Source organism: Phacochoerus africanus, chromosome 5 (genome assembly GCF_016906955.1).
Source record: "Phacochoerus africanus isolate WHEZ1 chromosome 5, ROS_Pafr_v1, whole genome shotgun sequence".
In the NCBI taxonomy this organism is placed as follows: Eukaryota; Metazoa; Chordata; class Mammalia; order Artiodactyla; family Suidae; genus Phacochoerus; species Phacochoerus africanus.
Genome location: NC_062548.1, coordinates 17,432,750 through 17,446,739, shown reverse-complemented (window position 1 = coordinate 17,446,739; position 13,990 = coordinate 17,432,750). Strand labels below are relative to the sequence as shown.

Genomic DNA, 13,990 nt, shown 5'->3' with positions numbered 1-13,990 from the left:
TTTTTCATTTCTTTTATTGTTTTAAATTATTCAATAAATTAGAATTGGGCGTGAAAATCCACATGCTGAATCAGCACTTTGGAAATCTGTTGCCATTCCGAAGTTCTCTTTTTTGGTGAGATGTGGAGAATAGAATCCATTTGGCTAATCTCAGGACTCAGTGCCTGTAGGAGTATTTTGTTGACTCTTGGAGGAAGAGTAATCCCAGCTACAAGTGCCAGTGTTTTGAGAGCAGCCCCCACCTCTGCATGGGCATGAGCTACCCATTCCTCTCTCCAAGGTTCACTGACCCTGCTCTGCAGCCCTCCTGTGAACTGGCCTGGAAGTCAGTTCACTGCGGGGTGGGAATCGCTGCTGCCAGCCAAGTGCCCTGCTTTCCCAGAAAGCCTGCTGCAACCCCTTCCTGCTCTCTCAGCAAGTCTTCATTGCAGGCTGCTGCCCTTGGACTTCCCGCCCCCTTAATACACACCGTATAAACAGAACCAATTGGGCAACTATATTCCTGAAGGAAATCCTCAGCCAAAATGGAAGATGAAAACTCCAACACATTCAGTAATGTAACACTGATTGTACCTGGATTTCCCTACCTCTTGAGCCTCTGGGGCTCCCTTCCCATTCTCTTTGGACAGCCTCGATTTAAACTGTCATCCTGATAAGCCCTTAGTTCTCTAGTTTCCTCATATGAATTTTTAAAGGAGGAGAGTCCCCCTGGCAGAGTAGACAAATGGAAGAGAACTGGTCCAGGTAACTCCTTATTGCATTACTTAATGGACCAATCCAGGAGCTGTTCAGACTTCCTGTTATAGAAGATAATCAAATTTTCCTATGATATAATCCACCTTTGATTGCAGTTTCTATTACAGCTGAAACAATCCTAATGATTCTAAGGATGGAAAGAAGAAACTTTGTTATGGATGTTGAGAAAGGCTGGAGCAGGTAGTTACAGATAAGAGATGGCCTCAGGCAGCCTTCTTTAGAGCAGCCCTACTCAAAACGTGGTTCAAGGACCTGCAACACCCAGGGTTACCTGGGGAGTTTGTTAGGAATGCAAGTTCAAGAGCTTCACCCCAGATGGACCAAGTCAGATTCTCTGGAGTCGGACTGGGAATCTGCATTTTAACAAGTTCCCCCACCAGTGATTTTGATGCAACCAAGTTTGGAGAAAACACTCATGGAGGACACTCCTACAGTGGTTTTAATCCTCTAGGTCTCAGTTTCCTTTTCTGTCACAATGTGAGATGCAAATGAAGAACTGGGTGTAAAAATGGTTTGAAAGGGCTCAAACCTTGATTCCTAGGAGAGTCCCTGAGCTGATCCAACTATACCAGGGGTCACAGCATCCAAGGCTGTTGATAGATGTTGGATCAGACTGGACTCTGCCTCAGCAGCCTGGGAGCGTCTCAAGAGAGGGCCTGTTTCCGTCTGTGTCTCCAGGTGCGGGTGGAAGAACTGACACATTGAGGGTGAGAGTCACTGTCATTCTCAATTGCTCCTAACCTGAGTTTTCTTTTTGGGTCAATCAGGAAAGACTGGAAACTCAGGTTTTGCCCTTGTGGCTAGAGAAGGGCCAGTCCCTGTTGCAGTGCTACCCTTCCTCTCCTACAACCTCAGTGACCTAAGTCGTGCCTCCTCCGTATCCTCCGGGAAAGGATGCCCAGGCTATCCATTGCGGCGACCTGGTCCTCCCGGATTTGCCTGGCCTTTGACGCCCAAGGATGCACATCTGCGCTGCCCTGGAGACGTAGGAACGACTAAGTCGTGAGCCCTCTCTCCTCGCAAGTTTCTAGGTGTCGACCCCGGTGCAGGAGCCACCCTCGGACCCAAGAAGGCCCGGCTTAGAGACGGTGGCAGCGTGCGCGCGCCCCACGCGCCGAGCGAGTGTTCGCGGGTGGGGAGGGCGCGCCCACTGTCCAGAGGGCCAATCAGAACGGGGCAGGCCAGCCAGCCCGGCTCCCAGTGGCCATTCAGGCACGGAGCGAAAGCTCTACTTGCTCTGCGATTGGGCGAGCTTCACGCCAATCAGGGGCGGAACTAGCGGCAGCTCGGCCAATAGCGGGAGGCGGCCGGGTCAGGCCGGTGGCCCTGCGGTCCGCCGGGTGGTCAGCGAGCCCGTTGGCGCTGAGGGAGCGGCCGCCCTCCAGCCCCACCGCGCTGAGCTCTCAGCCCCTCTGGCCCCGCCCACCGGCCGCGCCGCGTCATGCCAGGCGCTGCTGGGTGCTAGTGCCCGGGCCGCCACCCTCCCGCCCGCCCGAAGCCGCGCCCACTGCCCAGAGCCAGAGGGATGGTGGTAGTCACGGGGCGGGAGCCAGACAACCGTCGTCCGGACGGTGCCATGTCCAGCTCCGACGCCGAAGACGACTTTCTGGAGCCGGCCACCCCTACGGCCACGCAGGCTGGGCACGCACTGCCCCTGCTCCCGCAGGAGGTACCTGGAGGGGGTGGGGGCGCGAGAAGGGGTGCAGAGACAGGAGCCGGTGCCAGGCAGAGCTGACCTTGGGATGTGAACAGCGCTGAGGCTGGGGAGGGGGTCAGGCCGAGGGCGGTGCCAGAAGCTGTGCTCCCCTGCCCATCCCACTCCCACCACCCACCGATCCCCCCCCTCCCCACGCACGCTCTGTAAAACACGCCAGGTGTGTCTTCCCTGCTCTAGGCAGTACCTGGCCCTCCCATCCCCCTCCTTCCAGGATTCACTCCTTGCAAGCTTGGTACTCCCATCCCTATGGCCCACCCTTACCAACTGGAGGAGGGAAGGAAGGCCATGGGAAGGAGCCCTTGGAGCCCCAAGGGATGATAGTGTCTTCCAGAGAATCCAAGAAGAGGCCTTAGTCATTGCCCAAAGCCAGTCTCCAGCTGCCCAGAGAGTGGGCTAAGGGGCAGTGTGCAGATAAGAAGCAGGCCAGTTAATAGCTGTGGCCACACTCACCTGACAACTCCATGGCTTTCCCTCCTAGCTGCTGTGCTGTGATGCATGGTGGCTTCCACTGGTCTTAATGCATGTGACATGATCATATGAACACCTGAAATGACCCTCAAGAGACGAGAAAAGAGGAGGGAAGGTGGGGCCCTGATGGGCACTGAAGACAGAGACTGGGAGGTAGGGGTTAAGGTAGTGCCAGACATGGGAGCATGTGACGTGGGGAGTCCTGGGCAGATGGCCTGAGCCCCAGAGGGGCTGGGTGGGGCTGGGTGAGGCTCTTGGAAAACTGTAGTGTCCTCTTGGGGTTAGATACTCAAAGCATCATGGGACACTTGTGAAAATGGGCAAAACTCCAGAAGGACTGTTTGTAATTGAAGAAAAAAAAAAAAAAAAAGCCATTGGGGACACAGGGTCCAATGTTTTTGTGCATTGTCATTGGGGAAACAGTGTGATTTAAGGGAAGAAAGCTCAGGACCCAGAGACTATAGGCCACACTCCAGTGCTCGCTCTTTTACAGAGTTCATTGCTCCATGTGAGTAATAGAAGTATTATTACCCCCCAATAATATTTGAGTCCTTGGTATGCACACAGAATAGTCTTAGAGGAGCCAGCTATAGAATAAGCAGAAGGCATTTCCGGTCCTCTGGGTGTGGAAGAGTAACGGTACCTACATTCACAGAACTGTAAACGCCTGTCTGTTTCATTCATTCATTCACTGATCCAGTGCAAACTGGGGGGTTTTACTGTGAGCCAGGCACCGATCGAGGCCCCAGGGTAACTTTGATGTAGCGTTATTTTTATCCTTCTTTATTTCACAAAGGATTTGAAAGTTAGGAAGAAGGACTGTCTAGACAAATACACAGAGACTTTCATGGAGCCTGGGAGTTGTTGTACTATTGAAAAGTATGCACTGGGATAACATTGTAGTTAATTTGGAGGAGGCTTTTGGGGGGAAAATTAGAGAGAACCGGCCTCATTTCTTTCAAAACCATAAGCAGTGAAAGAAATTTTAAAAACTAAAAAAAAGTCCCCAGCCTTTTAGGGAGAACGGAGAGCTTCTCCGGGCAAATGCATACCATCGCTCCTTGCCCTTCACCCTCCCCTTGCCTCCTGACCCTTGGCTGGGCTGGGGACAGTTCTCACTCCGCAGATGAAGGAGGGAAGTGGAGAGGTGCAGAGGGCGAGGAGGGGATGGCTGGACTTATTCAGCAAACATCTATGAGCCCTGCTGCGGGTGGCTTCAGGGTCGGCGAACAAGATGCTACCCCTGTCCTTGGGGAGCTTGGGCAATAATAACCGCCTGGAGCACAAAGTGCCTGTTGTTCTAGGCACTATTAGGAAGGAGAATGTGGAGACAGGGAAGGCACAATGGCGGGAGTGTTTGCTCTGTCTTGGGGCCAGCGAGGGACAATAGAGCAGACATGCTCACAGTGAAGGGGACCTTGAACAGAAGCTCTTAGAATGACCTGTATGGTGCCTTGGTGTGAATTAGCAGAAGGACACCCAGCTGCGTAGCAGATCCCTCTCATCCACGTGCCCTTGTGCAGCGAACACCACACACCACCGTATGGGGCGATTGCATTTGCTCAATGGACAGAGGGACAGTGGCAAGAGCGTTTGGGACAGAGAAGATGGAGTGAGCAAGGGCATAGCAATGGTAGGTTCAGGAAGTGGAAGGAGGACCAGGAAAGCTTTGAACGCTAGAGCACAGATACTAGGATTGGGGTGGAGAGACCTGACTGAAGAGCTGTGGGGAGAAGAGGGGGAGGACTTGGTCACTGATGAGTGTGGAGAAAGGGAGGAGAGAGAAGCGTCCAGAAAGACTCCTGGGTTGTGGCCTGGGGGGCCAAGTGAACAGCATGGCCCCGCTCAGACCCAAGAAGGCCATGGCCAGAGCAGCGCAGGCTCTCCTCCCCCAGGCCTGACCAACTCTGCCGGTGGCTCCTTCCCAGTTCCCCGAGGTCGTCCCCCTCAACATCGGAGGGGCTCACTTCACCACACGCCTGTCCACCCTGCGACGCTACGAGGATACCATGCTGGCGGCGATGTTCAGCGGGCGGCACTACATCCCCACCGACGCCGAGGGCCGCTACTTCATCGACCGGGACGGCGCACACTTCGGGTATGTGTCTTCCTCTGCCACCCTGCTGCCTCGTCTTAGTGAGGGAGCGGCCGAGCTTGGCTGTGAGGCTTTGATAGCTTCCCCAACAGCTGGAGGAGGAGATAACCTGCTGGAGGGATGCATACATGTGCATATTGATAAGAGTTCCCTGGTGGCTCAGTGGCTTTGGGGCCTGGCATTGTCGTTGCTGTGGCTTGTGTTGTATCCTTGGCTGGGGAGCTGCTGCGTGCTGCAGGCGCAACCAAAAAAAATATGCATGTTGAATTGCATCAGAACTCTTAGTTTCTTTCCGCGAGGAGACAAGAACAGCCAGAGATACCCCAGGCATGGCACATTGGCCGGATGGGATGAAACTGCTTCTCTCCTAGGGCAAATCAGACTGGGAAATCGTCATCCCTGTGGAATAGGTGTGACCCCGCCTAGAGGCAGGAAAGCTCCAACATAGCTTCTGGGAGAAGACCCCCAAAGCCAGATCTGGGGCTTGGCATCAGGGTTAGCCAGGAACATGGTGTGTGGCAGTGGTTCCTAGACTTCTTTCAGTAGTTCAAAACAGAACAAAAAAGGTGAGGGAAGGGCCAACATAGGGTTGCCATCCTGAAATCATGCCAAGAAGAGTCTTAAAAAAAAAAAAAAAATTCCACCTTCAGTTGTTAGTCATTTTTAACAGTAAAACATGGAAAGACACAATCTCAAAAAAAGATCGCTCTTCCCACAAAAGGACTTCAGACAAGCTTACACGTGGACAACTTAAAGCCTTTGTATTTCGGTTTCCTTGTTTGTGAAGTGAGAAATAATTACAGCTGCCTGTCGTGTGGATTAAATAAAGAGCCTTGGTGAGAGCCCTGCCGGGTCCTTTCAGAGTTTGTGGCTGAAGCTCTTGGCCCCATCCGTCTAACTTTGGAGATGACTGGAGAACTCACATGGCCTTGACCTTGAACGGAGAGAAGCTCTCCAACCACTGCGCCTCCGTGCCGGCCTCCACGTAGGACTGGCCACATGGGGAGAAGGGTCATTTTCATCCTCAGAAAGGAGTCTCTGGTCAAATCGTTTGCTTTGAAGCATCTGGGTTTCCCCATTGGGCTGTCAGCTGCCTCCAATGCTGAGAAAACAAAGTGTCACATCGCTCTGCAGAGCTATAAAAAGATTTTTGTTTGCAGGCTGTTTGGGGGAGGAAAGTGCTGGTCCCAGCTGACAGCTCCCGCAGCCCTCTTAGCTGGGCCTTGCCCCGGGGTTATGTTTTTCAGAGCTCACCAAGGTTTGCTTACGATCCTAGAGAACTAATTTTGGAAGGGGTGATGAGGAGGGGGAACAAGGTTTGGCTCTAAGCTGATGTGCCCATGCCCAGGTGGCCACAGCTGGAGCGTGGCAGAGCCAGGCACAGGCGTGGCAGAAAGCAGGATGTTGTGGCATTTATCCTCAGACTACTGGACTCCAGTGGCCTATGATTCATCAGCAGCACATGAAGTTGTTGGAAGATTCAGATAACATAAACTAGAGGTTTGGGGCATTTCTCAGTGGGGGAGCTCGCATACCCCCAGTGCCCACCATGGAGGCGGCCTGGGCCTCTACCTGGGGCGGCTTCCTGTTGTGATCGGTGCACAGTGCTTTGGACTGAAGCCTGGACCGCTGCAGGTGTGGGCTTGGATCTGTCTGCAACTGGCCTCTGGCTAGCTGTTGGCTCCTTTAGCAAGGGTGTTCCTTAAGCTCTCTGAGCCCCACTTTTGCCTCATTTATAAACGAGATGTAAGAGAGCACTTACCCCGTCATTGACAGGATTAAACAGGAAGCACGGGAATAGTGGCTGACACGGATTAACACTTAGCGAATGTTAGCTGGTGTTGCATCGTGATCGTAGACTCTTGGGCTGGCAGCTTGATCTTGGGGTTGGCTCAGATGTCCTCACAGACGCCCTTCCCACACCTGCTGGTGACGGGTCTGATTACTCGTGGCCCTAAAGAATCTGAAGAGAGAATTGAAAGACCTGAATTGTGATTTTAAGGAGATGTGACATGTGATATTATTCACTCCTGAAGCCAGCCTGTCCGGGTATCAGGGTTAGGCAGGTGTCTTCTCCGTAAGCTACAGAGTAATCCTGATGAGACAAGGATTTGTGAGGAGGTGCACAGCTCTTCCACATCGCTGGTGGGGACGGAAAATGCTGCAGCCACTTTGTCAAACATGCACTGACCCTCTGACCGAAACATTCTACTCCTGCTCTTTACCCAAGAGAAATTGGTGCCCAAATCCACAAGAAGTTTACAGGGACTGTTCATCACAGAGTTCCCCCCATGAGAGCCCCAAGCTGGAAACAGCTCAAGTGTCTATCAGCCGGAGAATGGGTAAGTCACTGATAGGGTTTTCCTACAGTGGTATTATACTTGGCAATAAAAGGGAAGAAACTGCCACCGCACATGATGTAGAGACTCAGTCTCAAAAACTCTAGGTGGAGGGAGAGAAGCCAGGCACGAAAGAAACCATGCCGTGTGATTCCACATGTACGAATATCCAAAGAGGCAGAACCCATCTTTGTTGATAGGCGTAGAAGTCCGAGCAGTTGCCTCTGTAGAGAGGGATGGAGAAGAAGCACAAGGCGATGGGAATGTTCTAATCCTGACATAGGCGGTGGCTGTACGGGTGTGTTCATACCTGAAGTAACTGAGGCTGCAACTGGAGATCATCATCCTGAGTCTTACAGGGTCTTGCTGGTACAGCACACGGAACAGTAGCCACTCTCCTGGGATAGACCATGAGGGGAAATAATATAAAAAAAGAATGTATATACATGTGTGACTGAGTCACTTTGCTGTATAGCAGAAATTGGCACAACATTGTAAATCAACTATACTTTAATTAAAAAAATCCTGTGATCAACCATAAAAAAGTAGTGGAACTGTACAGTTAAAACTTGTGGAGTTCCCCTTGTGGCTCAGCTGGTTAAGAACCTGACTAGTATCCGTGAGGATGCAGTTTTGATCCCTGGCCTCGCTCAGTTGGCTGAGGATCCGGTGTTGCAAGCTGTGGCATAGGTTGCACTTGTGGCTCAGATCCTGGGTTGCTGTGGCTGTGGTGTAGGCCTGCAGCTACAGCTCCGATTTGACCCCTAGCCTGGGAACTTCCATATGCCACAGGTGTGGCCCATAAAAAAAAAAAAAGAAAAAATCGTATATTTATTGAATGTTAACTATACTTCAATTTAAATATATACACACATATATTTTTCCTATATATACTTAATGATCATTATAGCAGTAATGATGTTGATAGTAACTACTAACACTTAGTGAGGCCTTGTTCTGTGCCAGGTATTTTCTAAGCACTTTTTATATTAACTTATAATCCTCTCATCACATTACGGGGTGGTTTTCTTGTTTTCCCCCATGTTAGAGGTGAGAAAATCAAGGCACAGAGAGGTTAAGTTCGCTTACCCAGGGTTCCCCAGCTGTGGCCGCCTGGTTCCAGACGCTGTGCTCTAACCACTATGAGCCCGTGTCCGGGTCCATCAGCTCCTTCTCACCAAGCCTCTTTCCTTCCTGCTCAGAGATGTGCTGAATTTCCTGCGCTCGGGGGACCTGCCGCCCCGGGAGCGCGTGCGGGCCGTGTACAAGGAGGCCCAGTACTATGCCATTGGGCCCCTCCTGGAGCAGCTGGAGAACATGCAGCCGCTGAAGGGGGAGAAGGTGCGCCAGGCGTTTCTGGGGCTCATGCCCTATTACAAAGGTGAGGGCTTAACTGCCTGGCACAGCTGGGGTGTGAGGAAGGAGGGCTGCCAGGCATCCGTCAGCGCCGAGGTCTCTCCCAGAAAAGGTGTGCCTGGGGTTCATCTAGATACCTGTCCCACTAAGGATAGGGGAGAATCCCGCTTCCCTTCCTGCCGCCCTCCCACTCACATGGGGAGATTTGGTGATCCGGGGCCCACCTTGCCTGCAGTGTCATCAAATCGCATTTCAAAAGGGCGTACTCAGGAGTTCCCATCATGGTTCAGTGGTTAACAAACCTGACTAGCATCCATGAGGTGGCGGGTTCGATCACTGGCCTTGCTCAGTGAGTTAAGGATCTGGTGTTGCCATGAGCTGTGGTGTAGGTCTCAGACGCAGCTTGGATCCTGTGTTGTGGCTGTGGTGTAGGTTGGTGGCTACAGCTCCGATTGGACCCCTAGCCTGGGAACCTCCATATGCCACGGGTGCGGCCCCTTGGTTTCCTTTTGCCGGGTAGAACCACGATCTCTGTTTCAGTGTGTGTCCTTCATAGGCCCACAGAGTCCCTTCCCCAGGGCTCTCTCTTCCCTCTTGGACCCCTGCCCCCATGTCACTGGGCTGTCTGTGCCCCCCAGCTGCCTTGCCCCCCACCACTGCCCCCCGCCCCCCGTCCCAGCAATGAGTGCTGTGTTCACCCCACAGACCATTTGGAGCGGATCGTGGAGATTGCCCGGCTGCGCGCCGTCCAGCGCAAGGCCCGCTTTGCCAAGCTCAAGGTCTGTGTCTTCAAGGAGGAGATGCCCATCACCCCCTACGAGTGTCCGCTCCTCAACTCCCTGCGCTTCGAGCGGAGCGAGAGCGACGGGCAGCTCTTCGAGCACCACTGCGAAGTGGATGTGTCCTTCGGGCCCTGGGAGGCGGTGGCTGACGTTTACGACCTGCTGCACTGCCTGGTCACGGACCTTTCGGCCCAGGGCCTCACCGTGGACCACCAGTGCATCGGGGTGTGCGACAAGCACCTCATCAACCACTACTACTGCAAGCGCCCCATCTATGAGTTCAAGATCACGTGGTGGTGAGTAGCCCCGGGAGGGAACAGAGTCCCGTCAGGGAGGGTGTCCGTTCCCCTTGGGGGCTCTGGGAGCGAGGCCCCTGGAAGGGCGGCTGGCTCCTCAGAACCTGCTGAGCTGCGGACCAGACCCTGAGCTCTGAGCACAAGCACATGGAGCTGCGGCCCCAGTCCCCCCGGCTGTACCTCGGGGCCAGGCTCAGGGCTGGTGGCCTGTGGGGACCCGGGGCCTGCACTCACCTGGCCTCTCCTCGAGGCACGGCAGTCTCTGCCTGAGGCCGATGGGGTCCGGCCTGCTGGGGCTGGACCGAGAAGCCCGGAGAGGTTTTGTCACTCTCTTGACCTTGCAGGAGAGTTTCTGCCCTGTTTAGAGCCACGTTCCCGGACTGACGTAGACATCATCCCTCGCCCTCCGCACCCCCCCTCCCCGGTCCAGGTGTCCCCCTTGTGCTCGGTACAGGCGTGTGAACTAGAAATGACGGGGGACCGACGCAAGGAGCCCCCGCAGCCCCTGGCCGAGGAAGGAGCGCCTTCTCTCCCTCTTCCCCCAGTGAGAACCCCACGCTTTGTCTCAGGATGTGCGGAGACTCTTTTCCTCCCCAGACGTTGTCTTCACCACCGTTTGGAGATGTAACCATAGTTGCCAAAGCCACGCACCACGTTGGCCTTAGAAAAGCACAATGTTTACAGCCCTGCCTCGGGGCCTGGGCTTCTCCTACCTTCCACCAACCTTCCTTGCTTGAAGGGTTATCTTCTCATGTGGCTGGAATACACATTTCAGGGGCTCTTTTCAAAGATTTCCCCAAAGTCAAGCAGGCAGGATGCCTGGATCTTCTGTTACCTTTGGGATGTAGCATCCTTTCTCGAGGCTCAGAATACCTTTGTGGCGGCCCTTCCATGTGTTCGGATCCAGTTTCTGGTGAACCTTCTTGGATAGAAACCCCTGTTGTTTTTTTCCTGCTATTCTCCTTCTAGGAGATGATCTATTTGGGGAAAGGAGAGTCAGGGCTTGGAGTGCGGGGCAGAGGGGTTGCAGCTGTCCCAGGGGCTGGAGGGAGACAGCTGCAAACCACCATTTCGTTTTGCCTCCCCACACTTCAGAGGCAAAGGGCCACTAGGTTCTGCTCCCGCTGCATTTCCTTCTTACGCTGTCTGCAGCCTGGTCAGCCGGTCAGGGCGCAGGCCTGCATCCTCTAAAGGAAGTGCTGTGCAGCGCCAGTCATCAGACCGGGACCCTCCTGTGTGGTGTTCAGGGCTTCTCCGCATAATCGTGATGGAACTTGACTGCTCCTGGGTGTTGTTGTAGGGAGATTTCTTTTTTAGAGGAGCCTCACTGCTCTCAGTCTTACAAGACCAGACAGGTGAGGAGGGCAAGGCGGAGCTGAAGATGTGTGCCTCCTTCCGAGGAAGAGAAGGCCGAGCCCTGGGACCCTGGCTGAATTCCTTCCCAAGGCAGTGACCTCTAGGCCCCAGGATGGGAAGATTCCAAGGCATGGCCTTGGGCTCTTACATTGTATCTTGTATGCGTGGAGCAGGCGCCAGGATAAGGGGACCATGCAGTCGGCGGTTCAGGTTCCGAGATACCGTGTTCTCTCATTGTTCTCATCCACAAGTGGATTGTCACTTTGCTGGAGCTGATGTCCCCGCGTGGACCTTACCCCAGCGGCACAGCTCTTGCCTCCTTCTAACAGAAGAGTCTTTCATTGAAGTTGCTCTGATTGGTGTTACTGCCTTCCAAGTTCGTGTTTGCCCGACGCCAAGGCAGGCTGTGCAGCGGGGAGCCGGTGCCAGGAGAGAGCAGATAATTAAGCCCCGAGCTTTTGGGAATCTGATCCCCGCCCCTTCTCTTTCCCTCCTCGACCCAGAGCATCCAGGCACTTGGTTATTTAGAGTCCTTACGCATAAGCCAGGGCAGGCCTGGGTCACTCAAATGCAGGTTTCCTTAAAATTGTGCCCCGAAGATTTGCTTGGGGCTCCAGGGACGCTGGGTAAGGATGCTAATGGTCCTTGCACCTCTTGCTGGAGACACCCCTGTTTCTCTGTCCCCCGTGTGCTCACGGTGACGTGCTCTGTGCCATGGCGGGGAGACAAGGCTCTTAAGCCAGTAGACCAAGCAGAGCAGGGACACTGGCAGTCAGTTAGACCTCTTCCTAAACGGAGGAAAGGAATTCAGTGGCCCGCTTTGGCCGTCCTCTGATGAGAAGCCAAGGCCCGGCTGAAAGGTGCTCATGAATGAGGTGGTTTGTAGTGATGGCCCCCAAACACAGGTCGTCTCAGAGGAAGTGCCCTCTCCCAGTTATCCCTTTTCAGCTGTAAATGGCCAGGCCCTGAGCATGAGAAGCGTTGGGTCAAGAAGGAGGGCTCTGAAGATGGATGCTTCTTCTGGGTTGAAAGGAAGTCTGTTTTCTTTTCTTTCTTTTTTTTCTATTTTTTAGGGCCACACCCACGGCATATGGAAGTTCCCAGGCTAGGATTCGAATCAGAGCTATAGCTGCCAGCCTACACCACAGCCACAGCAATGCAGAGTCCAAGCCACGCCTGCAACCTATACTACAGCTCATGCAATGCTAGATCCTTAACCCACTGAGTGAGGCCAGGGATCGAACCCGCATCCTCATGGATACTAGACGTCTTCATTACCGCTGAGCCATGATGGGAACCCCAGAAGCTTGTTTTCATTGGATGCTTGGGCGCACTGTCAGTGAGTCACACCAGAGCGCCTGCCTCTGGAGCTTCCCTTATGTTTGACTGCGGGTACCTTTTCTCCCAGGCACTCTGCTCACTGGTTGGGAAGGTGAAAGTTTAGGCCATAGGACCACATGGTGTGATGCTAGCCGATATTCAGTAAGCATGAAAAACACAACGGCAGCAAAAAAGACAGAAACAAAACCAAAGTGAAACACATCACACCATCCCAGGTGGGGGATTTCTTGGGGTAATACTCTAAACTGAAGAAATAGAGGAACTGTCACCATCCTTATTCTACCTGTGGTGAATTCACCAGGCTGTCCAGTGCTTACCACGTGGAGAGCAGTCAAGCGTGCTCTGAAAGTTTCTGTTCTTTCTCCCCGGGGTCGGGGATGTCTGGCAGCTGTGGGAGCCCTGTGCCTCAGGCTGGTCAGGTGATACAGTCTTCCTGTTCTGGGTCGCTCATTGGAGGACTAGGAAATTGACATCTGCAGGCCTCAAAGTGGGGTGAGCCTGAGTGTGTGATCTTGGTCTGAGCTGGGTCCTGAAATGGCTGAGACAACTAACTCCAGCAGCAAAACAAAAACGACTCACACAGCGCGTCTTGATCCCAGCTGGAATTTCAGATGTCATCCTTCCGCGTACCTCTGTCCGTATTTGATTCTGCTATGAGTGATGAAGCTTCCTTGGGTACCATTTTGCTGGGGCTCTTTCGCAAAGGTGGTGCCTGCCTTGTGACCCTTGAAAGAGGGAAGCTTTATTTATCAAAAGCCAGAGTGTTGGGAACCAGGGCGGGAAAGGCACTTTTTGGAATTCTGGAAAAAACATACACGTATACACATGTTCACGGGGGGGGGGGGGGGGGGGGGGGGGGCTGGTAGAGGGTTGGAGGAGGGGGGCCAGAGCCGGGTGGAGGAGCAGGCAGTTGCCTCTGGAGTGGGCGGTCACGGGGTCCATGGTCTTCCTTCTGTACAGCGTGGGATGTGTGTACACAGATTAGTGCTGCCTGTGTTAGTTCACTTCCTGTCTGTGAGCTTTGGTGCATGGAGCCTCGGTACCCTCACGTGGCATTAAAGTCAAGAATTAGAAGCTGGATGCCGTGCCTTTCTTGTTGAGAGACTTACTCTTGTCCCTCCTCTGCCCTCTGTGCTGCCCGCAAGTATGAGTCGATTTCTGCTTAAAACGTGGGATGGTTGGGGCTGCCATATTAAGTAAAACAGACTCTTTCCTGAGCCCAGCAGCTGAACTTCCACCCTGACTGAAGTTAAAGGGGGACAGGCCCCTGGCGGTCCTTCTGCAGTTACCCTCACCTGGTCTCTGTTTCTAGTAGGCAGGTGCCCACCCAATCCAGCTCTGCCCTCTCCAGCTGAGATGCCTCTGGGGGAAGGAGGCTCACAGCCATGTCAGGTGGTTCTGAAAGAAATCCTTCCTGTCGGAGTTCCCAGTATGGCTTAGTGGTAATGAACTTGACTAATATCCATCAGGACGCGGGGTCAATT

At 53.5% G+C, this 13,990-nt stretch overlaps 1 protein-coding gene and 1 long non-coding RNA gene across 2 annotated transcripts; one reads left to right on the top strand and one right to left on the bottom strand.

Annotated features, from left to right (window-relative positions):
• Positions 1-2,074: 2,074 nt before the first annotated feature.
• Positions 2,075-12,250, top strand: KCTD7 (potassium channel tetramerization domain containing 7). Its single transcript, XM_047779937.1, has 4 exons — positions 2,075-2,425; positions 4,870-5,039; positions 8,578-8,756; positions 9,437-12,250. The coding sequence occupies exons 1-4, from the start codon at positions 2,282-2,284 to the stop codon at positions 9,811-9,813; spliced, it is 870 nt and encodes a 289-aa protein (XP_047635893.1). The 5' UTR covers positions 2,075-2,281; the 3' UTR covers positions 9,814-12,250.
• LOC125127225 (uncharacterized) lies at positions 5,783-9,046 on the bottom strand. Its single transcript, XR_007134894.1, has 4 exons — positions 8,465-9,046; positions 7,686-7,773; positions 6,799-6,999; positions 5,783-6,138 (listed from the first exon to the last, which is right to left on the bottom strand). It is a non-coding gene; the product is annotated as an uncharacterized LOC125127225 (long non-coding RNA).
• Positions 12,251-13,990: the final 1,740 nt, after the last annotated feature.